The sequence below is a fragment of the Arachis ipaensis genome, chromosome B5 (assembly GCF_059453495.1).
Source record: "Arachis ipaensis isolate K30076 ecotype BB chromosome B5, ASM5945349v1, whole genome shotgun sequence".
NCBI classification, from domain to species: Eukaryota; Viridiplantae; Streptophyta; class Magnoliopsida; order Fabales; family Fabaceae; genus Arachis; species Arachis ipaensis.
This window is the reverse complement of record NC_142440.1, coordinates 7,422,302-7,450,286: the sequence shown is the minus strand read 5'-3', so window position 1 is coordinate 7,450,286 and position 27,985 is coordinate 7,422,302. Positions and strand designations below refer to the sequence as shown.

The 27,985-nt window shown below is 35.8% G+C and overlaps 5 protein-coding genes across 11 annotated transcripts; 2 read left to right on the top strand and 3 right to left on the bottom strand.

Moving 5' to 3' along the window:
• Window positions 1-18: 18 nt before the first annotated feature.
• LOC107642724 (putative protein phosphatase 2C 63) lies at window positions 19-3,064 on the bottom strand. Its single transcript, XM_016346184.3, has 4 exons — window positions 2,373-3,064; window positions 1,740-2,125; window positions 525-764; window positions 19-431 (listed from the first exon to the last, which is right to left on the bottom strand). Exons 1-4 carry the CDS (start codon window positions 2,641-2,643, stop codon window positions 186-188), a joined length of 1,143 nt encoding a protein of 380 aa, XP_016201670.1. The 5' UTR covers window positions 2,644-3,064; the 3' UTR covers window positions 19-185.
• A 7,812-nt stretch (window positions 3,065-10,876) lies between these two features.
• On the bottom strand, window positions 10,877-12,435 carry LOC107641666 (uncharacterized). The gene has a single exon (XM_016345142.3). The coding sequence runs from the start codon at window positions 12,203-12,205 to the stop codon at window positions 11,129-11,131; it is 1,077 nt and encodes a 358-aa protein (XP_016200628.1). The 5' UTR covers window positions 12,206-12,435; the 3' UTR covers window positions 10,877-11,128.
• Window positions 12,436-14,851: 2,416 nt separating this feature from the next.
• On the top strand, window positions 14,852-15,372 carry LOC107641664 (uncharacterized). Its single transcript, XM_016345141.3, has one exon. The coding sequence runs from the start codon at window positions 14,868-14,870 to the stop codon at window positions 15,195-15,197; it is 330 nt and encodes a 109-aa protein (XP_016200627.1). The 5' UTR covers window positions 14,852-14,867; the 3' UTR covers window positions 15,198-15,372.
• Window positions 15,373-15,779: 407 nt separating this feature from the next.
• LOC107642722 (Chaperone DnaJ-domain superfamily protein) lies at window positions 15,780-22,598 on the top strand. Of its 7 annotated transcripts, none has more exons than XM_088486441.1 (7): window positions 15,780-16,354; window positions 17,042-17,935; window positions 18,151-18,236; window positions 18,765-18,905; window positions 19,210-19,834; window positions 20,109-21,624; window positions 21,806-22,598. In XM_088486441.1, the coding sequence occupies exons 1-5, from the start codon at window positions 16,010-16,012 to the stop codon at window positions 19,352-19,354; spliced, it is 1,611 nt and encodes a 536-aa protein (XP_088342567.1). In that variant the 5' UTR covers window positions 15,780-16,009; the 3' UTR covers window positions 19,355-19,834; window positions 20,109-21,624; window positions 21,806-22,598. The 7 variants fall into 7 exon arrangements, with proteins under 7 accessions (XP_088342567.1, XP_088342569.1, XP_088342570.1 ...); XM_088486443.1 differs by having other exon boundaries at window positions 15,867-16,354; window positions 18,757-18,905; XM_088486444.1 differs by lacking the exon at window positions 21,806-22,598 and having other exon boundaries at window positions 15,878-16,354; window positions 18,757-18,905; window positions 19,140-19,834; window positions 20,109-21,016.
• CGLD27 (DUF1230 family protein (DUF1230)) lies at window positions 19,936-22,307 on the bottom strand. The gene is made up of 7 exons (XM_016346183.3): window positions 22,071-22,307; window positions 21,798-21,950; window positions 21,540-21,617; window positions 21,133-21,228; window positions 20,639-20,674; window positions 20,350-20,531; window positions 19,936-20,259 (listed from the first exon to the last, which is right to left on the bottom strand). The coding sequence occupies exons 1-7, from the start codon at window positions 22,305-22,307 to the stop codon at window positions 20,094-20,096; spliced, it is 948 nt and encodes a 315-aa protein (XP_016201669.1). The 3' UTR covers window positions 19,936-20,093.
• Window positions 22,599-27,985: the final 5,387 nt, after the last annotated feature.

Sequence of the window (27,985 nt, the reverse complement as noted above, 5' to 3'; positions counted from 1 at the left end):
CCACTTGTAATCAGCATCTTAAAAAATATCCGATTGCCACTTCTCACAACCTCATTCCATAATTACACTAATTTCTCAATAATTAATCCAACCAATGATACCCCAAGATTTGATGTGACACAAATTTTTGGGCACAATTTAGCCAATATATATTACTATAGTTCTAGCTTATTAATTTTACAAGATTACCTATCTGCATTAATAGAGTAGATATCTACAGGAGCATTAACAGAATCATAGATTCCTTGATGTCTTGGCCTACTACCATTCACAGAATTTTGTGAGTGATCAAGGTATATAACAATCACTGTAATATCATCATGGAAATGGCGCCTTACACCTTTCTCAATTTTCTTTAAATCCGCATATCTCATTTCTTTTTTCTTTGCAACAGCTTCTAGTGCAGCTCTCACCAATCTTTTTGCTATCCCCTACAAATGCATATGCAATTTCAAATACTTATAACAAAGAAAAAGAAACTAAAGGAGTAAGGAAGGGACTTTGTTAGTTATCAGAGTGCTTACTTTTCTTGGACTTCTAGACACGATTTCAACGGCTTCTTTGTCCGTTAATTGCTCCCAAAGTCCGTCCGATGCGAAGATCAGAAACAAATCCTCCGCCTTCAACTTCCGAGCTAATATTGATGGCTCCGCCGTCATCACGGCTCTCTTTAAAGGTACCGGGGACACACATTGCTGGAACATTATAGAGTTGTTGTCGAACTCTGGCTTCTTTAGATAAACATCTCCAATTGATCTTGAGACCTATTCAGATTGAAGCAGTAATTAACAAAAATGTGTTGTTTCTCACAGTTTTAACGTGTATTTTGTGTAGCATGGTTGTTCTTATACTGAAATTATGCAACTAATTCAAATTTTAACACATATTCCAGAAGGGTATATTTCGAAGAAGTGACGTAATTTTTCGCACAAGAGGTTTTTTTCTTCTGAATTTTATCACATGCAAAAATTGCCTGGCTTATGGCTAGAGATTCAGATCATGAAACTTCCATGGAACCAATTATGCACTCCACTAAGAGTTGTCCAAAAATGCAGACAAATCTGATATCAAAGATCATTCATAAGCATGAGTCCACCATAGAATCACATAATTGATCCGTGTCACCACCACACTGGGCTACCACAAGCAACAGGGTGCTAAGGTGTGTGACGTGGCCCAAAAACATGGAAAGTGGAGCCAAATGTTGGGCTCAAACGCACGATATATAGTCACTTTTTCTGGAAAATTTTATTCTTTGGCGATTTAAGAGAAGCTAAAACAATGAATGCATTCCTTATATCTATATGAAATTAATACAAAAATCACAATGAATAAAGAGCAAAATTGTCTGATGCCAGAATAGAACAGACAGACATAATTCATAGAAGATCATTTATACTCAAATGTACCAAGAAACATTTTCTTTTTTTTTTTTTTAAAAAAGAGAGTTATGCTGATATAGTGATATGTTAATCTAAGTCACTTAAATAGTGCAGTTGAATCTTATAGGTTGTTAGCTCTTAGGATCTCTTGTAGTTGTAGCTCAGATGCTAAAAGACAACAATTTAAGTGATCAAGTCACTCATTTAGGATTACGAAGCAAAGCAGAACACAAATTCTGATATCAGTTGAAACTAATACATTTTCAATCAATTGGGAAACAGAGCACCCAAGGAAGAAAAATCAAATTTAACGTGCTGAACAATTGATGGATGAAATTGAAGAGAATATATAAGTACCTGAATAATCCCCTTGATTCTCCAAACTCCATTAGCATTAACCACAACATAATCATCATCAGGGTGAAGAGCCTCAACCTCCTTTCTCACCTCCTCCACTCCAACATTATGATCCGTGGACAAACGCTCTGCCACCACATTATGACCGCAACCAACCTCGTTTCCTCCGAATGCTTTGCGACCGAGAACTGCCCTCGAGTCTCCAAGGTTAGCAACATAGAGAACATCGTTTGAAATTGCTCCAAGAATACAACACGATCCCACCGAAGCAATGTGTGGCTGCGAAATCCATGATTGCTTCACCATACGCAAGAACTCCTCTTCAGTTGCACTGAAAGCTTTCTTTATCACTTGCTCCGATAACCCACCATCCTCTGCAGAGAACACTGCCACGAACAAGAACAATAATCGTCATTTCATTTCCATAGTTCCGTGCCAATTCATTAAAAAAAAAAAATCAAACGTTGGATAGTCTTTGATATATGGAGTTTCATTGTATCATACATACCACAAAGCATAGTCATTTATATATAGAGTGTTACTGTGTCAATTGTAATTTCAATTCATTTGATATAACTATTAGTCAATGAAATCATAGAAGTATACTATTGAATAATTGAATTAGTGTCTTACTGTGAATGAAGGAGAAGAGATGGTTGGTGACGAAACGAGAAGCTTCAGGTCCACCATGGCCATCATAAACACCAACAAGAGTTGCAAAGGGAGAAGTAAACACCTGTGCTTGGTCTTCCAAAGAAGAATTGGCTTGAACAACAGCAATTGAATATTCACCTGCGGTGTGTGGCTTCAACTCTAAGTCCCATAGAAGCTCATCGTCATAGTTGCCTCCTCCTAGTCCACATGAGAAGAAGCACATCAACGGTTTTCGACAGAGCTCCAACATCCTTAATTTTCGTTTTCCTCTTATGTTTCACACTGTATGTGTGTGTGTGGTGTCCGGTCCACGGTGCCTGAATAAAGACGAAAGAAAAGTTTGTTGGTGAATGGAAATGTTGACTAACGTGTGAATTCCGCGTTAAAATGTAGAATTTTTGTCTTTTGGAACGTAGAAAAGGGAGTAAAGGAGACTGTAGAGGAGAGGGGTGCACCAATAAATAAAAATAGAAAGAGAAAAAAAAATCTTTTGGGAAGAAAATCTTGTGGTGCAAGAAATGGGTTACATGGTGCCACGGAGGATTTGACAACAATTAGCTGTTTAAGTTAATAAGTGAAAAGAAATAATAGGGGCTGATAAGTGAAAACCATTTGCTGCATTTATTAGTGCATTGCTTGCGGTTAGTGTTTGTGATGAGATCAAAAAATTCAAATGAAACGGATCTACAAGAAATGTATATATACGTTGTATTAAATGATTAAGATTAGGAAAATTCTTATTTAGTTCTAAGTGTAAATTACTTTTCTTCATCACACTAAAATTATATTTATTATTTTCTATTTCTAGAGGCTAGAACACAAAAAATTTACTGTTTATTTGAGTGATATTAAATTGATAAAAAATATCTTTTTATTTTTTTAACGTGTTTGACAAATTTTTAATAATAAAAATAAAAATACTAAAAAAATAAAAAATATTTTTAACATAATAAATAAAAAAAATATTATACACAAACATAATTAATAAATAAAAATTTTTTTACATAAGATATCAAAACATAAAATTACTTTTTTTTTAAAAGATATTTTAAAATTATATTTTTTTAAAAATTCATCCAAACAAGCCCTAAAAAATGTCTTGATTAAAAAATTTGATTATTTAAAAAGGCTATACAATTTAATATTTTTTTTAATTATTGATAGAAGATGTAATTATTTAAATTCATCTTTTTATAGAAAATGATAACATACTGTTAGTAAGAAAAGTAAAAAAATTAATTAATATTGATTCATATATAAAATAAATATTAAAAAATATTAATCACTTAATATTTTTTATTTTTATATACGTTATTAGTAGTTTAGTAATAAAAAACTAAATATATAAGATGTTAGGGGCCACTCAAATAAAGATGTTTAAAACGTTTTTTTAATGTTTTCTAGTAATTAAAATTTAGTATATATAATCAATTAAACTGTGCTATTTTTGTCAAAATTAGGCTAAACAAATTAATTTGATCAAAAAGATGGTGAATAAAATCTTGAACCAATCTAAATTTATTTTCTTTATAGAAAATAACTATAATATTCTTATTATAGAAAATAATTAAAATACTCCTATTATATATATTAATTTTGAAAACTCTAAATCTTAACCTATGACAGCAAGAAGTAAATGACTAGAATTTAAGATTCTCAAAATTAATATATATATAATAGAAATATTTTAATTATTTTCTATAATAAGAATATTATAGTTATTTTCTACAAAAAAAATTAATATTAATTTAGACTAGTTCAAAATTTGATTAATCATTTTTTCGATCAAATTAATTTGTCTTGTTAGAGAATCAATTAGAATCATTAGAATCAATTTAGATCAATTAGCATCGTCTATATTTATATAGCATATCTGTACATTAATTGTAGGATTCTATGTCTTTATTACTTTGATTTATTTAGCACCTATAAATACCCCTTGTATATTGTACCTGACACACAACTCAATAATACACTTTTCACATCATTCTCTCAGTCTCTTGTTTCTAACATGGTATCAAGAGCTTAGGTCCTTTTTTTTCAATGAATATTAGTTCATAGCCCCTTTGTTTTTTTCTTGTCGGCAGTGTTCTTTGGCCTCCTTTTTCGTACTTTTTTTGACGCTTTGGTTCGTCACCCCCATACCCTTCTTGTTCGTCTCCTCGCCGTGATTCCAACGCAACCAAAACCGTCGCCATCCGCCGCCGGACGCGCCTCCACGCGCCGCCTAAAGACGTCGTCACGACCAGGTTGATCTTTCACCCGTGCCTCTTTGCTCGCGATTTTCGAGCTGTTTCCGACGCTTTGGTTCGTCACCTCCGGTATCATCGTGTTCTTCTCTCCGTCAGCTTTCCAACGCCGCCAAGATCGCCGCCAACGACCACCACACGCGCCTCCACGCGCCGTCAGAACATTGCTGCCGACCACCATTCTTTCTCATCCGGAGGCTTCAGCAGCCGTTGGATCTTCGTGCAGATCGGACGTCCCTGGAGCGTCCACGTGTCACAAGGTAAGCTGGTTGGGCAACCCGACCCGCGACGACCCGACCCGACCCGCCCTGAGACCCGCGTGCCACCTGTGCGCCAGCGTGTCTCCATCCGCCTCTCCCGTGCTGACACGTGTCATCACCCGCTGACGTGGCGCTGACGCATTGCTGACGTGGCGCTGACGCATCGCTGACGTGGCTGCCAAGTGGACCATCCCTAAGGTTTTTTGGTGAGCTCTTTCCGATTCCGCGCTCTGTTTTCTCGTTTTCTGCCCCGAATTTGCAGTTTTCTTCTTCCTTTGCTATTTCTTCTATTACTATGGAAAAACCGGATGTCTTTCAGCCTATCCCTGTTATTCTTAATGGCTCCAACTATGCACATTGGGTTGAAGCCATGCGAGGATTTCTTAAAGGGAGAAAATTATGGCGATATGTAACTGGTGATATTGCTTGTCCTGTTAAGCCAACTGTATCCAAAGATGGTACCTCCAAATCCAAGGAGGATGCTGAGAAGGAGAAGGACTATGCAGAGAAATTGGAAGATTGGGATAGTAAAAATCATCAGATTATCACTTGGTTCCGCAACACTTCTACTCCTGGCATTCACTTACAATTTGGGCGTTTTGAAACTGCTAAAGAGGTATGGGATCATTTGGCGAAACGTTACACTATCTCTGATCTCTCTCATCAGTACCAACTGCTTAAGGAACTTCATAGCCTTAAGCAAGAACGTGGCCAAGCAGTTTTTGATTTTCTTGCTCAAATGGAGATTATTTGGGATCAGTTGACCTCCTGTGAGCCTGTTCTTAAAGATCCCACTGATGCTAAGGCATATGAGGATTATCGGAACCGGACACGTCTCATCCAATTTCTGATGGCACTTACTGATGACTATGAGCCGGTCAGGGCTTCTCTTCTTCATCAGAATCCCTTGCCTAGTCTTGAAGATGCTCTTCCTCGTCTTAAGTCTGAAGAAACGCGCTTGGGATTGCTTCGTTCTAAAAGTGAAACTGTCTTTGCTGCCACCGACAGAAAGGGAAAAATCTGTCGCAATTGTAATCGGCCTGGGCATTCCTTCTCCGACTGTCCTTCTATTGAATGTCGTAAGTGCAAACAAAAAGGCCACATTGGCTCCAATTGCCCGAAACTGTTCTGCCATTATTGTAAGCTCTCGGGTCACTTGATTGCTACCTGTCCTACTCGACCACCACGCTCAGATCAGAACAAGTATCAACCTCGTCCCAACCACTCTTCGCATGTGCCTGCCTCTGCTGCTGCTGCTACTGAGTCCACCTCTTCCACATCTCTCAACACACCTTCTGTCTCTCCATCAGATATTGAAACCCTTCTTCGGCAACTTCTCTCTTTCTCTGGTAATACCCCCGCTACTCTTTCCACCCCTCCAGGTAATTCTAAATGGTATTTTGATTCTGGTTGTTTCAATCATATGTCTCCTTTGCGTCATCTTTTTTCGTCGTTGTCTCCCACTACAAATGCACCTTCTGTTAACACTGCTAATGGTTCCCTCTTGCATGCAACACATCACGGGGTTATTTCACAGTCCAATATTCATCTTTCTGATGCTTATTTTATTCCAAAATTGAATTTTAATCTTATCTCTGTCGGTCAGCTTGTTGAACTTGGTTTTGATGTCATTTTTTCAAATTCTGGATGTCGTGTGCAGGATCGTCGGACGGGAAAGATCATCGGGACTGGATGTAAGGTTGGACGCTTATTTGAGCTCGAGAACCTTCATGTTCCCTCTACCCATATATGTGCTGCTTCCTCTCCATCTACTCTTCACTTGTGGCACCGACGTCTTGCCCATAGCTCCTTAGGCAAATTACGTCCTCTTATATCTACGGGTGTTTTAGGTCAAGTTCAAAATGAGTCTTTAGATTGCATTTCTTGTCACACTGCAAAACAACCTGCCTTATCCTTTAATAATAATTCCTCTATTGCATGCTCTCCTTTTGATCTTATTCATTCTGATGTTTGGGGACCCGCTCCCACCGCTTCTATGGGAGGGGCTCGATATTTTGTCCTCTTTATTGATGATTATTCCCGTTTTACTTGGGTCTATTTGATGACTAATCGTTGTGAGTTGCCTCAGATTTATATTAACTTTGCCACTATGGTTCGAACTCAGTTTTCAAAGGTCATTAAAATTTTCAGACGTGATAATGCTATGGAATATCGTGACTCCAAACTTTTAAATTTTCTCGCTGAACAGGGTACTTTGTCCGAGTTTTCTTGTCCTGGTACCTCTCAACAAAATGGCAGAGCTGAGCGTAAACACCGTCATATTCTTGACTCTGTCCGTGCGATGCTTATTTCCTCTTCCTGTCCTGAGCGTGCTTGGGGTGAAGCTGTCCTCACTGCTGTTCATGCTATCAATAGACTCCCTTCTTCTGTTCTTGGTAACACTACTCCCTTTGAGCGTCTTTATCGTACTTCTCCCGATTACAGTTCTCTCCGTGTTTTTGGTTGTGTCTGTTTTGTCCTTCTTCAGCCTCATGAACATAATAAGCTTGAACCTCGGGCTCGCATGTGTTGTTTTCTTGGGTATGCTTCTGAACATAAGGGTTATCGTTGTTGGGATCCTATCTCTCGCCGTATTCGTATATCTCGTCATGTTGTCTTCTGGGAACATCACATGTTCTCTAGTTTCTCCTCCTTTGAGTCCATTCCTTCTACTCCATCACCGTTTTTTACTAACCCAAATGTTGATCTCTTTCCTAGTGATGATACTACAGGGTCTACCCCAAGTCCACCACTCGAGGCTCCTGATCCTCCACCTTCTCCATCTCCCGATGATTCCAGTCCGGACGGCGATCCCACTCCTAGCGTCATGCCTCCTCCTCCCACTCGTTCTTCTAGAGTAAGGAATCCCCCTCCTCATCTTCTTGATTATCATTGCTTTTCTACTATTCTTCATCAACATGAACCTAAGTCATTCAGAGAAGCCTCCACAAATCCAAATTGGCAACAAGCAATGCAGGAAGAAATACAGGCACTTGAAAAAGCACACACTTGGGATTTGGTTGATCCTCCTTCTGATCAGGAAGTTGTGGGCAGTAGATGGGTATACAAGATCAAGACTCGCTCTGATGGCTCTATTGACCGTTATAAGGCACGATTGGTTGCTCAAGGTTGTACGCAAGAGTATGGTATTGATTATGAAGAGACTTTTGCTCCTGTTGCTCGCCTTACGTCTGTTAGAGCTCTCCTTGCCATTGCTGCGGTTAAAAGATGGTCTCTCAGTCAGATGGATGTGAAGAATGCATTTCTTAATGGGGATTTGAAACAGAGAGTCTATATGAAACCACCTCCAGGATATCCTTGTCCTTCCAGTAAGGTTTGTCTCCTTCGCAAGGCACTTTATGGACTTAAGCAAGCTCCTCGTGAATGGTTTGACAAGTTCAGCACTACCATATGCAGTCTTGGCTTTATTTCTAGTCCTCATGAGAATGCGCTTTTCATTCGTAAAAGCGACCGTGGAGTTGTTCTTCTACTTTTGTATGTTGATGACATGATTATTACTGGAGATGATGTTGATGGTATCTCTGATCTCAAGACCTCACTTCAGCGTACCTTTGAGATGAAGGATCTTGGTTCTCTCAGCTATTTTCTTGGTCTCGAGGTCATCTCCACAGATGATGGCATTTATCTCTCTCAGGCTAAGTATGCTTCAGATCTCCTTGCCCGCGCTGGGATTACAGATAGTCGCACCGAGTCTACTCCTCTTGAGCCTAATGTTCGATTTACCCCTATGGATGGCACTGTTTTGGATAATCCGACACTTTATCGTCAATTAGTTGGCGGTCTCGTCTACTTGACTGTCACCCGACCAGACATTGCCTATCCAGTTCATGTCCTCAGCCAGTTCTTGTCTGCTCCCCGTACTACTCACTATGCGGCAGTTCTTCGCATTCTTCGGTATGTCAAAGGCACTCTTTTTCATGGCCTTTATTTTTCTGCCCATTCCTCTTTGACCCTTCAGGCATACTCTGATGCTGATTGGGCTGGTGATCCCACTGATCGTCGTTCTACTACTGGTTATTGTTTGTTTCTTGGCGACGCTCTCATCTCTTGGCGTGCTAAGAAGCAAACGTTCACTGCTCGCTCAAGCACAGAAGCTGAGTACCGTGCCCTTGCTGACACCACTGCTGAGGTTATCTCGGTTCGTTGGCTTCTCGAAGATCTGGGTGCTCCTCAGTCGTCCCCTACTGATGTCTTTTGTGATAACCGCAGTGCTATTCAGATTGCCCATAATGATGTGTTTCATGAACGCACCAAACACATTGAGATTGATTGTCATTTTGTTCGGCAACGAATTCTTATTGATGCTGTTCGTCTCGTTGCTGTTGGGACACTGGATCAGACTGCTGATATCTTCACGAAAGCTCATCACCCGACTCGCTTTCGGATTTTGTTATCCAAACTCAAGCTGGTATCCTTAGCTCCCACTTGAGTTTGAGGGGGGATGTTAGAGAATCAATTAGAATCATTAGAATCAATTTAGATCAATTAGCATCGTCTATATTTATATAGCATATCTGTACATTAATTGTAGGATTCTATGTCTTTATTACTTTGATTTATTTAGCACCTATAAATACCCCTTGTATATTGTACCTGACACACAACTCAATAATACACTTTTCACATCATTCTCTCAGTCTCTTGTTTCTAACATGTCTGATCTAATTTTAATAAAATTAACACAATTTAATTAATTATATATATTAAATTTTAATTACTAAAAAATATCTTAAAAAAAAGATTTTAAACATATTTATTTGAGTGTTCCAAAATTTTATACATGACTTTTTCACATTTCTGGGACAATGGATTTTATGGCTTTTTAAAATGAAACAATAGGAAATGACGATGACTTTAATGGTCAACCAATGGAGGCTTACTTTCAAAATTATTTATGACCATTGACTCGCTTGCCTGTCTTATTTCTTGTTATATTCAGCTATCGTTTATCTTGTTTTCTTGGAAATTTATTGATAGTTGAATGTTTCTCGAGAGTTAAGACAAGGATAGTTGTAACCTTGTACGTATTATGAGAAGTATTCTTCTGCATTAACACGACCTGTAATGATCAGATTACGTTAATGAATTATCCTCAAGACTTGTTGCGGGAATCACTAGGCTGAGGTGCGGACTTCAGTGAATATACAGTTAGACCAGTTCCACAAAATATTGTACTGTTTTATGCACTTCAAAACTCCAAAGAGATGTTTGTTGATACTTAATCTCAATTTTATTTTTAGTATATAAATAATATTTTTTATTTTTATTTAATAATAATATTTAAAAATTAAAAATATTATGTGCACATAATATATAAATTTTTAATTAATTATTATATCTTTATATACAAATATATATCTAATTTAATCTATAAAAAATATTAAAAAAAGTATTAAAATTTATTATTTTTATTATTATTTAGTCATTAATTTAATTTTTTTAGTTTAATTTTTTTAGTTTAGTAATCTAATAACATATTTTATTTTAATATTAATGACTGATTAATAATAAAAAAAATAATAAATTCTAATTATTCTCTAATATTTTTTTAAATTTATTTTTAATATATATTTAACATTTCAGTATTTTGTATTAATAATTAATTTTAGTGCATATTTAACATGTTTAAAAAATTAGCTGTTAAGGTAGAAATAGTTCTCTTTGAAAGAGATGTCACAAGGGGCAACCCAAACGCTGCCAAATCCTGTGAACAAAAATTTTAAATCAAGAAAAATTATAGATAGATAATAAAAATACTAAATAATATGAACAATAGATATATCGGATGTTCAATTCACTAGATCTAGGTGTACGAATGGTTATCCTAATATTAAGATTTAGGTGGATAAATTGGGATATAGTGTATTTCTACTGAACTAATTTTAGAATCAATTGTTCACGTTATTCACAAAAGTCATTATCTACCTAACAAATTCCTTAAATCAATCCAAAATAGCCAATCACCACAAACCCCATGACATAAATATATCTTAACAAAAGCAATTCAATCTCTTAAAGGAATGATACTGATATAATTCGTTTTACAGCCTCATTTCTCACGAGCAATGTAAAAAATTCTGACTATGATTTCACAGATCCTCTACTCCAATATCATAATTCCAAAGCTAATAAAGAAAGGCAATCTAATTCTAATCTATCTATTAAACACAAAGTGCGACCAATAATCACACAATGACACAACAATTCATGAGCTTGATGATAACAAAGCCTCCTCATCGTGATACTTCGTATTATTTAAAAGCCCCTTCATCCATTCAAAGCTTTGATGATGACGTGGCACACCCTTCTTTCCCTGCTTTACCCTACTGTTCTGCCTCTTTTGTTCCACCACTTTTTCTTTCATGGCGTGCACTGTGCCCTCTGTCTCATTTGACTTTTTTGTGTGACCACCAATCATAGCAATGTCCGCCTCAACCGTTTCAATTGATGAGCACTTACAACCACTGAATAAACCACTACCTTTGTTCATAAACTGCTTCAAAACGTTCTTGCTCTTTCCGCTAATGTTGTTACTCATTTCAACACTATTATTGGTAGTGGCGACATTAGCGTTGAAATTGAAATTGAAGTTACTATAATTTTTGCTATTAACATTGTTGGTACTACGAACCTTAATATCTTGTAAACCTATCTCAGGTGCAGGAACCACACCTAGACGGAAAATATCCCATGCTGATGACGACTTTCTACCATGATTATTACCAAAGCTTCCTTGTCTTGTAATATTTGCTTTCAACTGAGGTTTGGGACTTGGATGATGCGTGTAAAAATGATGACCACGAACTTCTCTTCTAGCATTAGAAGTTCTTGTTGTTCTTGTGGTGATGGTGGTGGAGCTGGTGCTACTACATGAGTTTTGACTTCTTAAACTGCTGCTTCTACTGCTACTGCTATGAAACTCGCTTGAAGAAAAATGGTCCATGGATTCTGACCTTGATTCAAATAGCCACTCATGTTTCTGGCCATAACGCTGGGAAGTGGTGGATTTTGATGAGACACACAATGGGAGCATTTGGCCTTGGAAGAAAACTTCATCTGCTGAACACATTTCTACCGGGCCACCCCATGAGCAGAAATCGAATTCCGCTTCTCTAGTTTCGCTTATCTGAGAAGCTGGTGGTTTTCTTGGCAGATCTTCTTGTTCGATTGAATTCACCGGAAGATCACAAAGTGACAATGCTTCCAGTTCTTCATCTTCATCTTCGTCCTGATCGTTTTCTTCCACTTGTTTCCATTTCGCATGCCAAATGTTTGTGGCCATTTCAAACTCAAAGAGTTCGGATGAGAAAGGAAGGTGGGAATTAAGCGATAAGTTTCTTGTAAGAATATGATCTTATGACGAGAATGTGAAATGAAGATATAAATATAAAGATATCCGTGAAGCAAAATAATATTAAGGGGCCAATATTTTTAGTGTAGAAAGACAGCGAGTTAGTTAATGTTAATTTAAATATAAGATAAAATTAAGAAAAAAGTGTTGATCAGCTAATATTTTTCGAAAAAGATGGTGGAGTAGTTGTAACAGAGAAATATGGAATGTGAAGAGCATATATAAAAGTGAAGTAGTGACAAACACTAAAGCGAGAAATTAAAACAGAGAAGTGAAGTGAAGTGATCATTCGGTGCATTGCATAGGAGGAAACCAAAAAATAATGTGTTTTGATCTTTTCCTTGTTTGATGGGTGAAGAAAGGAACAGAGAACTTTTATGGCCGGCCACTACTAGAACCAATACGCATCTAAGGTCGCTTTTTATGCCATTCTTCTCGATGAATTGCCTTGCATGCTTCACAACCAGGGTGGTGGGGACAATTTCAGCTATTGAAATTGAAAAACAGAGATTGCACGCCAAAAGTTAGAGTAAAAACCATATCAAAATTACTATATACAACAGCTTCAAACAACACTTCTCTGTCTTTCCAAATCAAAGTCCATTGACAAGGAGATAATGAATCATTAAAAGAAAGCAACAAATTACTTAACGGTGATAGGTTCTAGTTATACGTTACATCATTACATCTGTTTGAAGATCTGACTGAAACGTACTTAAGCAAATTTGTGACCAAAATAGTATCTATATACCGAGGTAAATTTGAGGATTGGGTTGAAATCTGAATCTATAGTACACAACCACACATGACACATGGTTATGTTCCCAAACCTTGTCATAAAGGTGGTAGACAAAGCTTCTGTCCTTTTTATATCATCACAATACTTGTGTTTTCTTGCTTGTTTGAAAAAGATGAGGGATACGGGTCAGCAAGTTTTTTGATTTGTAGCCATTAATTAATTATTATTAATATTTTTAATTGTATGAGATTTCATCCAATAGTATAGGATTACTCATTTTTCATTTATTAGTTAAATGTTGTCCAGATTTTAATAAAAGTGCTGGCCTCTAGTCTTTCTCGCTTGGAAAATATAGTTTTACACAAAAACCTATTCCAAACAATATGGACAAACTTTATCAAATTTTTTTCATTATCTCAAAGTGCCAAAATAAAAGGGTAGACAGCATGCCTATCCTTCCAAAACTTGCAAAGAAACTTATACATATATACCTGAATAAAAAATATTTTCCCACGTTCATTTCAATTTCTGCTTTTGTTTTTAAAGAAGTAAATGGATAAATTTTAGATTGCCTTTTGAATAGAAGTACTTTTAAATTTTTTTTTTTTTTGAGATTTTTCTATTAGAAAAATAATTGTGTTTAGATGGAAATTTAAGAAATATTTAATTAGTAGACAATTCATTAAGATCTTCTTAAAACTTTATTTTTTAAATTTTTTTATAATAATATTTTATAAATATATAAAAATATTTTTTAAAAATAAAATAATCCAATCGAGCACATATTTCTTTTGGCCGCAGAAATAAGTTAGCTCAATATATAAAGGCAAAAATTGATATCTTTGACAATGCGATTCAAATATCTCTAATTCTAAACTAATAATATATTAAAAAAGCAAGAAAGTTGGCAAAAAATAAATTTTTTTAGAATTTATTATTTTATTTTAAAATTAAAATTGTCTCCGTTTTTTCTTTCTCCCAATATCAAGATTAATTCGCTACGAATAAAATGCTATTCAGAAAAAAAAAATAATAAACAGACTTCTCTAGATGAACTGAACAGCTATTTCAAACAATAACTTGTCCAGCTCCTTTAACCCAAAATAATTGGTTGGGCCTAATGAATAGTACTGGTCCGTTTCACACTCCTAATTCATTTTTTATTTGCCTCCTAGTTAAAGACTAATCCATGGTAGATTTGAGTTCATTTATAGATTTGTTGTTGGCTAATAAATTACTGCATGCACAAGACGGAATTCGAACTCCCAACACTTACTTAAACAGACGAATGAGCTGATCATTCGATCAACCCAAGTTGTCCTCTCTTCGTTGCATTGCAGTCTTTTTTTTTTTTTTTTCTGGGTCATGCTTTGGGCTATAGTCTATACGTCCCTTTCTTTCATTTTTGGGCGCGTTCCTTCTATTTTGTTATTTGGCCATGCTCACGGGCAGAGACAAACAGTGAACGAGTCAAGGAAGGGCTGGGTGCCGTTGACACTAACCCATATATATTTGGTCCAACCGGTGGTGGAGTAACGGAGTTGCCTTTGACGCCAGTCTCTTGGCAAAGTGCCCAACTCTCCTATCTCAAAAGCGATGATGAGACCTTTAGTGCTGCAGCGTTGTCAAGTGGGCAATGGCGGTCTATTATAATTCTCCTTACCCGTCGATTGGTATTGGTGCCTTTCCTTGCACCTATTAATTAATTAATATTAATACTAATATTAAGCTTCTAAATTCTAGCTTCTTCCAAAGAGAAAGTAGCCACGCTTCCGGAAATCTCTATTGGAGCACCACGTGTGTTCCAGGTGCCAAAAGCATCGCTAAAGGAAAAACAAAGCCTTACAATATATAATGCAACAACCGAGCAGAAGAGGCTCAGCAAGTAGTAAAACGAACATGGAGAATAAGGAAGAAAACAGAGAGAAAAAGACTCAAAATAACGAATCAGCTAAGGAAAGCAGCAGCACGGAAGAGCTTCTTCCAATGGAGGACAGTCCCTACGTGAAATATAAGGATTTGGAAGACTATAAGCGTAAGGGTTATGGCACTGAAGGCCATCAAGAACCCAAGCCAGGTCGTGGAGCTGGCGCCACTGATGCACCCACTCCCTCAGGTGCTGCTGTTTCTTCCGAGGCCGAGCTCTCAGCCACTGAAGCCGTAAATCGCCAGGGAGTGCCTTAAAAGCAGTATCTATAGATTTTCTTTATACAATTACTAAGAGATATAGTTTTCATTCTCAACAGTGATTACTTCAGTCGTGTTGGGCTTAAGTGCTTAAAATTAATACTTTAATGTGGTTTTGTGTGTCTCGTGTTCGCTACATATATATGATTTAACATTATAACATCAGTGAAAAGGTGACAGAGTTGGAAGAAGTGCAATAGCATTAACGTGATAAAGAAAAATGATTTATGCATGGAGTTTTAAGAAGTGCAAGAGAATTTCAAAATTGCATGTCCAGGTGAAAACCAAGCTTATATAGGATGATGGGACAAGTTTGATAAGTTCTGTTTTCAGTGGAACGAAAAAGAATGAAATTCATGGTTCAATTCCACAATTTTTAGCTCAGCAACTCAAATTAGAATCGGATATACTTAAATGAAGTGCAATTTAATTTAAATAAATTACATAATTATCGAAATAAATACATTTTTTGCTAATAATCTTTAAGTCAGGGAATTAAATTGTGGAAAAATGAAAAACCAGGCCACCATCTCAATTCTCAAATCTCTGTAAGAATTTCATAAAAAAAAAAAAAAGAAAGAAAGAAAAAAACTGGATTCTCAATTGGCAACCACGTGTATTGGTTTGAAAAATTTAACTCGATAAGGACACGACACGTAAACGCTCGGTTCAGCATTCAGCATGGGTGAGGGGGAGTGTTGAGAAAACTTCGTTAGGAGTTAGGACTATATTCTCCATCATCCACTTCCCTCAGTTCTCCCCGTGTTCTATTCTCTCTCTTGTTACACTACAATAAAACGCTAAAAACTATGGTGTATCTCGCCGGGTACAGCACGGTCATAGGATTCCATCACCGGAGCCCAATTTCTTTGATATCGATAACACAAAACGGCGCCACTATAACGCCCTACGACGTCGTATTTCTGTGTCGTTGTTGCAGATACCATCGGTTCAGTAGTGCATCTGAATCTTCTTGGGAAGAATTCCCCGCGGAGAACGCGTACGAGCTGCTAGGAGTGTCGGAGACCAGCTCCTTCGCTGAGATCAAAGCGTCGTTTCACAAATTAGCGAAAGAGACTCACCCGGACCTTGCTGAGTCAAGGAACGATTCCGCTGAGTCTCGCCGATTCGTGCAAATCCTGGCTGCATATGAGGTGGGTGCGAATCCTACTCAGGACTATCATTGTTTTCGTTTAGATAGCTTGAATTTGGACTTAGATGGAGACAGAGAAATAAAATTTGGTTCATGAAATAATTATTTAGGTTCTGAAATTTGTGAAATTGTGCTGAAGTCTCAATTATTTGTAGTGAAAAGGAAAAGGAAAAGGAAATATTAAAAATAAAGATCCATTATAGAAGTTAGTTGATATCGTTAACGATTAGCGACTGTAAAATTGGAATAAGTTGGCATAATAATCATTCAAATTTTCATAGACTATGGTTGGATAACATGATTAACCAGTTCTAAGTTACAAGAGAGACTGTCAAAATGGAACAATGAGCTCGGAGAAGCTTACCTGAATAGTGATATTGTAATACTGCTTCCTTTGAAGGATGTTGCGAAGCCTGACTGTATATTTTAACTTTGATAGCTTTTAATGTCCAAAGTTTGAATGTATAACTTTGTTCTCATTGATTTGCTTTTTCGTTTTCTCCTGCTCGCATTGGTACTGGATATGCTGCGCATGCTCTTATACTTGGTGTTTAGTAACACCTACTGCATAGCTTGAAACTGTTTGCAGATCATAATATAGAGTCTCAATGGGTTTCTACCATGGGGTTTTTTTTTCTATGGTTTGGAGGGAACTTTAATTAACTGAATAATCTGTGATTCTTTGCAGATTCTTTCAGATTCTCGGAAGAGAACCCATTATGACATGTATTTGTTGTCCCAGAGAAGGCTCATACAGAGGCATTCCCAACAGGGTTCAAAATTGCACATTTACAAATCCCATGCTAATACTTTCAAGGAGATGGAAGTTGTTGAATGGTTGAAGTGGTACAGATTAACTATAAATGATATTTTGTCAGAGAAGAAGGTGGCTGTTGGAACAGGCTACTTTGATGTGCTTGAGAGAGATTTCTATTCAGCTATTCATGCAGCATATTATGGTCCTGAAATTGATTCTATGCCTATGGAGCTTTTTCCTGACTGCTTTGAGGCTGAGGAAAGGTCCTCTCATGAAACTCCTGAGGTTTTGCACTTGGTTTCCGGCCGGGATCTTTTCGGGATGGTTTGCCTAGTTGAGAAGATTCCGGAGATATCATCTACGAAAAATGAGAAGTTAATTTCTTTCAGATCCTTAGATTCTGACCTGTGCCAATCTACGATGAAGAAATTTCACATCAATGCAGAAAGGCAAGAGGATTTTGGGACACATCGAATTCAAACTTCTAACATTTCAAATAGTGTATCGGATGCATATAGAGATCTAGAATTGCACGTCTCCGGCAGAGTGATTGCTACAGCAACCCGGGACCTACCTAGATGTTATTCTGGTGGGTTGCAGAAAGATGTTGAAGATCACATTCACGTTTTCCTTAATTCGGATGAAGATCCAAAATATATCAGTGGCGACTTTCCAGAACATTACTTGGCCAATGGTGCAGTTGGAAGCAGAATTCATTTGGGAACCATATCTGGAATTGGGAGCACCCCAGATGAAGGTTGTTGTTATGTCTACAACAGCAATGGTGACAAGACCCATGCAATCATGAAACATAGAACATTGCTGGTATGTAAATTTGCTATTCCATGCACTTGTTGGTTAAACGGTTAGAACTTAAAAGGGGATTTTACTTGTCATAAGGACCAAGTCCTCTTTGCTTATAGTCTTAATATGATAAGAATCGTCTAGGTTTCAGGTTACTGCTTCAAATGTCTTATTATGAATAACTTGGTATAGCAGGATGCTATAAATCAACAAATGTTGTTTATGACAATTTTCAGGTGAAGCATATGCACTGGTATGAAATCGGTGACAGAGTTTCACTTTGTGAGTGTAGATGCACTAGGGCACGTTTACCACCAAGCAAGTAAAGCTCTGGCATCTTTCTGTAATATTTGCTGGTGAACATCATAACATATGCTGTGTTGATCACTTTCTTTGTCAGAACATGTGACTTTATCATGCATACCAATCTTCTCGTGGCTAGATTACTGATCTTTATTTTATTTTGTTTTCAATGTTGATCGTATTGCTATTAGATTGTTCTATAACGCTGTCAACATTCATACAGTTTATTGAAAGGTTAAACAGTTTAGAACAGTTGAACTAACCCATGTCATTTTCAACTTTCAATTTTTTCTAAAATGTTATTATTGTACATTTTAAGTTGAAAGAACCATGAGCATATGTAAAATTTTCTGATGATGCTATATTATGTAGATATTTTGCTGAGAAAAATTTTCTTCTGTACTCTGTAGTGCTTCTAACTGAAAAATATACTGTAATATTCTAATTTTCTGTGTGAAATTTGGCAACTTTTATGCATAATTATCTGCTGCTCTCTCATTCCTGCTTGTAATACGTTTTTACTAATTTTAAGTCTTCAGTTATACAGGTTTTGGCTATTTGAACCTCGCTCTGGCTTCCATGACATAGGGGGTTGGTATGTTGAAACATATGGTAAAGATAAGAAGGGTCATACAATACCATCACAAAGGTTGTGGGATGGCTTGGACAATGGCGAGCAAGCTGACAGGTAAGTTAACTGATATTTCTTGTCTTTTAACTTTTGGGAGAATTATTTAACTGTATCAATTGTACTGCTTTAAAAAATGTGTGGTGTTGATTACGGAATGGCTATTAATGATATACAAATAGTAGTACTATCTTGGGGGAATCGTTTGTTATTTTCCTGGGAGTCAAATATGCCAGTTGATGGAAATCAAGTATCTCGTCTCATCTTTGTTAACCACACTTTTTGAGTTTTCAGAATTGTGTCCTAACCAAGTACTTGCCAATGGAGTGTATTGATTGTTGATTATGCAATATGCAATATGCAGAAGACTTCATCCAGCTATGTATTTGTTTGCTCTTGCATATCGGACACTCGATATTGAATATGCCAAAGCAAACAAGAAGACCTTCAGGCATGTTGTTGGAGCACAAATGTTCAAAATTCTTCATTGGTGTAGGAAACTTGTTTAATATGGTATATTGGGCCTATCGCACAATCAACCATTTTATTATACTCTATTGATACACCAATTTGGGACAAAGCAACAGAGCTTCACTGATCTCTAGTTCGTGAAATCATTGGATCAAGGACTGCTTGATGGGTGCTCTTTCAATATTTGAGGAATTCATATCATGCTTGAGCTATTTTGCTTGACATTGAACGTGAAAAACATGTCATCTGTTTTTCCTTTTCCTCAAAAATGAGCTGCAATCGGAATCTTTGCAAATGAATATCATTCAATGTTTCTAGTTGGTTAGATCAGTATAATGGAAGCAAATAGTTTTGCTTTGCAATGAATTTGTCCCCTGCACTGGAATCAATTGTCATTAGAGCAGCACTCTCCTCAGATCGACTTAGCTACCATAACTCACGGCATATCAAGAACAATCTTCTCATGCTTGCAGAATTGTCCAAGCGGGGCTTGTACTTGTGTATCTGTATATTTTCAAGTATGTTTTCTGGTTCACATTTTTTATTCTTAAATTAATATTCATTATATGCAATTAGAAATATGACCTGTAATTTCATATGATCACATTATACCTCGGTATGATTTAATATTTCTTCAATATATTTCTGGGTTTGTTTGCTCTCATCGCTTTGAACATCTTTTCAAATGGTTTCTTACTAAATAGCATAAAACTTTGGCCAAAGAGTCACTACAAACGGTACTCTAACTAAATGAATTTAGTTACACATTCATCTTTCTTAATCCTTGAGCAGATCCTCCCATTTGCAATACTGGCCTCCTGCTAATGCTCGGTAATATCTATCCCTGCAATAGACTGGTCTTCCATCAGCAGCCTCTGCAGCAGCTGCTGCGAGATCATCATCAGCCATCACCTCTACAGGCAATTTAAGCAACTCCTCCTTTCTACAACATACATTATAATATTGCAATGAGACAAGGGGGGAAAAATTGAAGATAATGCATATGTTTCTCTGTTTCTGTGTCTTTCCTTACCTTAAGTTATACTTTGTGTTAACTTTGGGAGCTTGTGCGTTTGATTTCTTTCCTACCGTGGTAAAGGTAGTTTGGAAAAAGTCCTGCACTGGTGTAGCAAAGATAAATAGCATAACTCCAGTAACAAGTAATGCTCCTGTTCCAACTAGAGTTTGCTTGAGCAGTTGAACAACTGGTTTAACCTGAAAACATCGATTATATGTGAATCATGCTGCAAGAAATCAATATAATGTTTTCTAGCTTGCATCCAAGATTTTCCTGCATAATTAATTGATGTAGTGTTTAGTACCTTGTAAGAGCCCAACAATCTATCACGAGCTAGGATCTGCAAATAAAGCTAACTTTTCAGTTATAAGTGCCTGAAATGAGAGAAATGAAGCATGTCACAGCTTCCATATCCTTTATATTCTTTTACTTTGAACATACTGCTTGAGTGTATCTTAGGTAACAAAGTTCCAAATTGCAATCCACCTCTAAAATTGGCTTCCTTGTATTCATTTAAAGCTACTTTTTTGGTCGCGTATATTGTATTGAATATGGTTTGGATTCCTTTGAACTACTCTTCTCACTACCAGGCAAAGGAAGCTTGCATAAAAGAGGAGATTTTTGGATGGATATGATGTATATAACATCTCAAAATAAATTTATACATCGCGAGTTTTACTCATGGCGCATGCATTTTATTTTGGGTTCCATTACTGTATTATGAGTGTACGTTAAGTGTTAGGTTTATGTTGGATTAGCATTTATGCAAGCATTCTTCACATAAAAATAGAGGCAAACCTCAGGTGGCTTGGCCCACATCTGTCCATCATACCATCCACTTTCTTCATACGGAATGACCGCAGATAGAAGTCTATCTCCAACATAACTCCATCCCTGCATTGTAATTCAAATTATTTGACTGCAGCAGTGATTTAAGTTTGAATGTGCAGAAATGGCTCAGGAACTTAATCATTGGCATGGTAGTTTAAAACTTGTTCTATTGCATCTGAGGCAAACAACATAAAGGTCATGCATGACTACAAGAGGGAGCTCCAACCAAGCTAAACTTTGAATCCATTGTGTCTTACAATTGACAATTTTTTTTTTTTTTTTTTTTTGAATTCTTTGCCTTACTTAACCAGTCCCCAATAATGAAATTATTATGGTACGCAGAACAGAAAGAAGAATTCGACGTTCAAACGCACCAGGTAAATCCTCAAGACAATCAAAGATACAATGAAAAGTGATCCTGTTCCAGCAGCAAGTATGAATCTTAGAGGCTCCTGCAAGGTAGTGACACATTAACACCGGCTGAAGGAAATTTTATATAAGAAAAATATTTTTGTGCTAGTGTGCAGCTGACAGTCACATGTACTCTTGTGAGAATGTATCAACATTTCTGTTGACTACTTTGATTACTAAATGTCCCAAAACTTATGCACACATAAATTTGACTTCCTTACTCTTGAAGGATTAAAGCTTGCAGCTGCAACTGGCACTCCAAGAACTGTGAATACTACCAACCAGAGGCCTCCAAGGCGAAGAAAGAAGGATCCTGGACCCAGTTCACCCCATGAATACAGGATTCCATCCTTCAGAGAAGAGTACTCATTCACCTATTATTTAATAGGTTCAGCAATGATATTAACCTTACACTCTGGAATATCATGTTGAGTTCTGAGTAATACCCAAAGAAAACATTTATTCCCATAATATCACAAGTGTCTTAAACGTACCGGTCTCTGCTCAAAAGGGACCTCAATTTCCAAGCCAGGATCCCAGCTACGTCCAGAAGAGCCACTTGCTTCCCCATCCATCTCATCCTTTATGGCCTTGACCTTGATGGAAACCCGACGAGAAAAGCTTGAAATTTTGTGATTATGAATAATCAACGAGCCATAGCTGCTTCCTGGTCTGACTTGTCTTGCATTTGGAATTGGAAGTTGAGAGCAGTGAAGATTTAGTCTAAGCATCTATTTACTTGTTGAATTCAAGCTATGAAAGAATAGTGAGATGGTACCATAGCTGATAGCTCGTTGATTAATAGCATGGTTTTTGTACGAGGGACCACATGTTATTTACGTGGAGGAGGGCTGCAAGTTTTGTGAATTTTCCAGATTTTCATAGGGTCCTTTCCCGGTTCGCTATGTGGACAGGATTATTGTCCACGTGGTGTTCTATGAGCCGTTCATCTGATGTGGTGAAGGTCTTTAGCGCTCAGATTATCCGAAACTAAATTTATATGCACTTTTGTATTTTAACTATTTTTGTGGTTTGGCAAAGGCGAAGGGAACTGTGTGCCTTAGCCATGTGTTGGGCGTTCCTTTGCACGCAAATTGGAACGCAGTTCCTGTTACCTGCACGCAGAGGGAACAAGCCTTGGTTATAACTTATAAAGTACTGTTAAGCCCTATGAAGCACGGACACTTCGCTGAGTTATCGTGTCCACGTGTCAAACACATTTCGGACACGACACTCACCGACACTCGTTCGACACGCGTGTCTGCTGTGTCCAATCATGTCTTAATAAAAAATAAAAAATTCTTCTTCGAACACGCCTGAACACACCTAAATACCATCACGTGTCCGCGTGTCCAGTCTTATTCTTAACATATATTCTTAAAATAAATTTAGATATAGTATATATTATTATTTATTAAAACAAAAAATATTTTAAATACTTGATATAATTAAAATAAGACATTAAAAATAATTAAAAATTTTATTTTATATTTTAATATCAATAAAATATCAAAATATCATTACAATTTATCTAAAAAATACTTTATATTTTATATATATGCGTGTCCCCGTATCATGTAAGATTTTAAAATTTGTGTGTCGGCGTGTCCCGTGTCGTGTCGTGTCCCGTGTCCGTGTCAGTGTCCGTGCATCATAGGTTAAGCTCGTCCCCGTCGTTATATAGAAATAGTGAAATACTATGGATGCATGAAACCATGAATGGTTGAACATTTTGCAACCAAATACCCGTGCTTGTTTGGGCGTCATTATTTTGTTGAAAAAAAATCTTTTTTTTTTTTTTTTTAGTATGTTTGGCAAATTTCTAGTAATAAAAGTAAAAGCACTAGAAAAATAAAAAAAAAAATATTTTTTTGAGAAGTTGTAATTTACATCTTTTTTTTTTAAAGATCTTTTTTTTTAAAAAAAAGATATTTTTCATGCAATAAATAAACAAAAAAGTACTTTTATATTGTTATACCCAAACATAATTAATAGATAAAAAGATTTTTTTGCATGAGATATCCAAATATAAAATTACTTTTACTTCTCCATAAGATCTTTTAAAAAAAAAAAAGATAACTCGAAAAAAAATATTTTCTTAGAAGCTCATCCAAATAAGCCTTAAATCCAGTGCTCGTTCGAAAAGAGATTATATTTAGTATATACTAAAATTAGCTATTAAATTAATTATTAATATAAAATATATGTTAAAATATAAAATATATATTAAGAATTAATTAAATAATATATATATATATTTATAATTGATTTTAGTATACAAATAATATTAGTTTTTATAATTTAAAAATAATTTGTCTTTGTATAATACACCTCTATTTTTTTTTGTATTAATAATACAGGTCTATTTATTCCTGCGTCACATCATTAGAATGTGACAAAAAAATTAGATATTAAATATCTATTTTAAAAAATAATTTTAAAATTAGATTTTGATATGAATTTTTATAAATATTATTAAAAAAATAAAAATTTTTCATCTTTACATTTTTGTAATTTTTCGTTAGGTGAAATTTTTTTTTTTTTTTTGAATATTGTGAATGATCACATTATTTTAAAAAAACAAAAACAAAAATTTAAAGATTAATTTTTTTTGAATTTTTTTGTGCATATTTTAAATATTTATTCAAATATTATCATAAAAATTCAGATCAAATAGATAAATTATTTATTAAATATAAAAATTTTTTCACTTATAAAAAATATATCATTTATCAATTATTTCTATCTTATTTTCAAATCATTCAAACATTGTTTTGTTCATATATTTTTTAAGGATTTTTTGTATGGCATTCTAAATCGGGACTAAAATTTGTGTATATGAATAATTTTAATATGAAATACAAAATTATTTGATCATTTTAGTGTTTTATACGATTGTGATTGTAGCACAAAACGTTGACGTTTTGTAATAAAAAAAATTAATTATGAAAGAACAAAACTTCAATGACATTTTATAAATCACCATAGCAATTACACATAGTTTAGTTTATCATGGAGAATTTTACATCTAACAATACAATATAAAAAAAATTTCCAAATTGGTAATTAACTTATATATATATATATATATATATATGCAACATTATAGCAAATCCCTATCATCCCCAAAACATGTAAACAAAAAATAATGCTATTTTGTCATAAAGGTTCCATGCGGTTCAACAATCTCCCAAGTTTCACGTAAATAGGGCTGAAAATAGCCGAGAGTCGACTTAGACCAAACTCAAATTCGACTCACAAAAATTAAGTTTGGCTCACGGTTCAGTTTATTAACAATCGAGCCTATTTTATAAGCTCAAACTCGACTCAACGAAAGCTCACGAGCTGGCCCAAATAATAGGAACAGAATCTATAAATCTATATCAATAAACTATAATTTATATATATTAAAAAATGTTTAAAAAATAAATTTTATATATTGTCTATCTATCAATTATAAATTTTTTATTTATATCTTATATCAAAATTATATATAAAAATGACTATAAAATTTTAAATAATTAAGAGCATTAATATATATAAAATTATACATATATATATACACACGCATATCTTATACGTATTTAATCTATATTTTTAATATTATATATATAATCGAGCCAGCTCACGAGCTAATGAGCTGAGCTTATCTAAACTCAAACTCGACTCATTTAGTTTATGAGCTCAATTTCAAACTCAAGCTTGACTCACCAGCTCACGAATTCAACTTATCGAGCTATTAACGAATCAAACTCGAGCTGATTTGACTCACTTCTAGTCCTACACTTAAGAAAGCAATTGAAACTTTTTGAAAGCGTCTCATGTCATAAGTACTAATATGTTAATCACACCGTGGATTCCGACATGAGAGTGTATTATTTTACAACAAAGACTAAAGTATATTTTTTGTCCTTAAAATTTGATAAAAATTTTATTTTGTTTCAAAAAATTTTTATTTGCATCAAATATACCGCTGACGACTAATTTTTCAAAAAATTAAGATCAATTCAACAATAATTTCATAAGAACAATCCTCAATATAAACAAATTAAACATAATTTTCATGTATTATTGTTAGATTGGTCTTAATTTTTTTGAAAATTTAGCTGTCGATGATATATTTGATGTAAATCAAAAACTTCTGGAACAAAATTGAAATAAAATAAAACTTAGATATATTTTTAAAACTTTTACCAAACTTCAAAGACAAAAAGGTATATTTTACCCTACAATAAAACAGTATAGTAGAAAACCATCGCAACACAAGTTAATTTTAAAGTTTAGATTTATAATTTAAAATATAAAATATTTAAAAATTTATTATTTAGATTATAAAATTTAAAAAGAATAAAATATTTTTAAAAAATAATTAATATTAATTAAAAATTAAATTTTCAGTGTTATTTTTTGTCAAATAGATGATAGAATAATATTTGAACAAACTTTAACTAATTAAAAAAAACACTCAATTTATTACTTTTCTGTTGGTTTACAAATTATAATAATATTTTATTATAAAATACCAAATAGGACAATTTACTGAAATAAATAAATTGGCTTCTATAATTATCAGAATACACATTTTGCAAAATGGATATCGAAATGCATTTTTTTTATAAACTTGTAAACCGCGACAGGGTTCCGCAGTTTACGAATGCACGTAATCCACTACAGAGATATCACGGTTTACGTTCAAAGCAAATCATCACATAATTCGCAGTAGGGATGTCGCGGTTTATGTGTAATTTGCAAATGTGCATAAATCGCTAAAGGGGTCTAGCGGTTTATGCTTTAGTGTGGACTTAATTCTTTTTCATAGAGGATGAGTTTTTGGATGAAACTTTGGTTTGCATTTTTTATGTATGGCAACATAGGTTGGTGCTTTGATTTAATTGAAATTAGTCTCTTGAACTCATAGAATTACCAACAAAATTATACTCAAGAGAATCACAACTACATAGAGAATCGCTAACAAAAACCACGTCACCGTAAAACGAACAGTAAGTAGAACTTTACTTAACAATAAGTACAACTAAAACAGAACAAGAACATAAATAAGAAAAGAAAAATGAAAGCTAATCATGATGACCTAATGACACCTATGCCTCGGCACTGGAGGCGGATTCTCACTGAGGGCAAGTCCTGTGAGTGTGTCCTGTTTGTCTGCATAGCCCATATCGCTTCGGCCGACTAGTATCAGCCTCATCCATGGTGTTACGGATTCCTGTTGACTTCGGTCGCCCTTCTCTGGCACGTCTCATGTTAGGATCAGGAACGATAGTAGGACCGGCGTATGGTGGCCACAGACCCTCTAAAATAGGGGGCAAAAATCCCATCCGGTATACACTGAACACCTTACTCATGGTATAAACCTCATGGACGTACGTAGTCCAGTCTAACCGGGACTAAGCACAGCATGCAATCGCATGGCAGCACGGGTAATAGAGAGTTTGAAAGTACTCGCAGTCACAAGTGCGATCTCTGAGGGAAACCCGATACGTCCCAAGCAAAAAGTTACCGGTAGGAGTCGTCTCAGCCACGGTATACTCAGACTGATGTCTGTCAAACAGAGTAATCGTGAAGCACTTCGAATCTTTCAAGTTGCGCTGTATCGCCTTGACCAGCGCCTGGCAAAACCGTTGGCCTGATCCCAACTGCGCCTCTGTTGTCTGTCCTCAGGCCATAAAAAGCTCTGCTAACCTTTCATATGTGGATTTCACAAGTGCAGTAACCGGCAGATTTCGTGTCCCCTTCAATACAGAGTTAACACACTCGGATATGTTCGTCGTCATGTGGCCGAACCATCTGCCTCCATCTTGGTGTTGGGTCCACTTATCGTACTCCAGTCGGTTGGCCCAATCATACATGGCCGGATTCTCACTCCTCATAATATCAAACCAGTAGTCAAACTCGGCCTCAGTCTTGACATATGCCGCATTCACGAGCATCCGCCTTGCATCCTGACCCTTGAAACTGAGAGCAAAATTAGCTGCAACATGTCGAATGCAATACGCTCGATATGCATGAGGCGGTTGCCAACCACTGTCTGGTGCCTCCAGTGCAGCCTTAATGACGTTGTGTCTGTCAGAGATCACCAGAATTCCTTCTTGTGTGGTCACATGTTGATGCAAGTGGGTTAAGAAAAAATCCCACGACTCAGCATTCTCCCCAGAAGTATTGCCCTCGTGTAATCCTTGGCCTCCGAAGGTGTGTGCCTCATCCGGTTGTTGACTCACTGCTTTCAGGTTCAGTGTCGAGAAATGCGGCGGTTGTTGATGGGACCCAGAACTGGATGACCCATAAGGTGCAGGTGGGGCCACTGGAGTCTCATCCTCACTATCCCCCGATATGTGATCGGGCTCATCGTCAGAATCATCTTCCCGCATTGCGTCCTCAACGTGATTCGGCT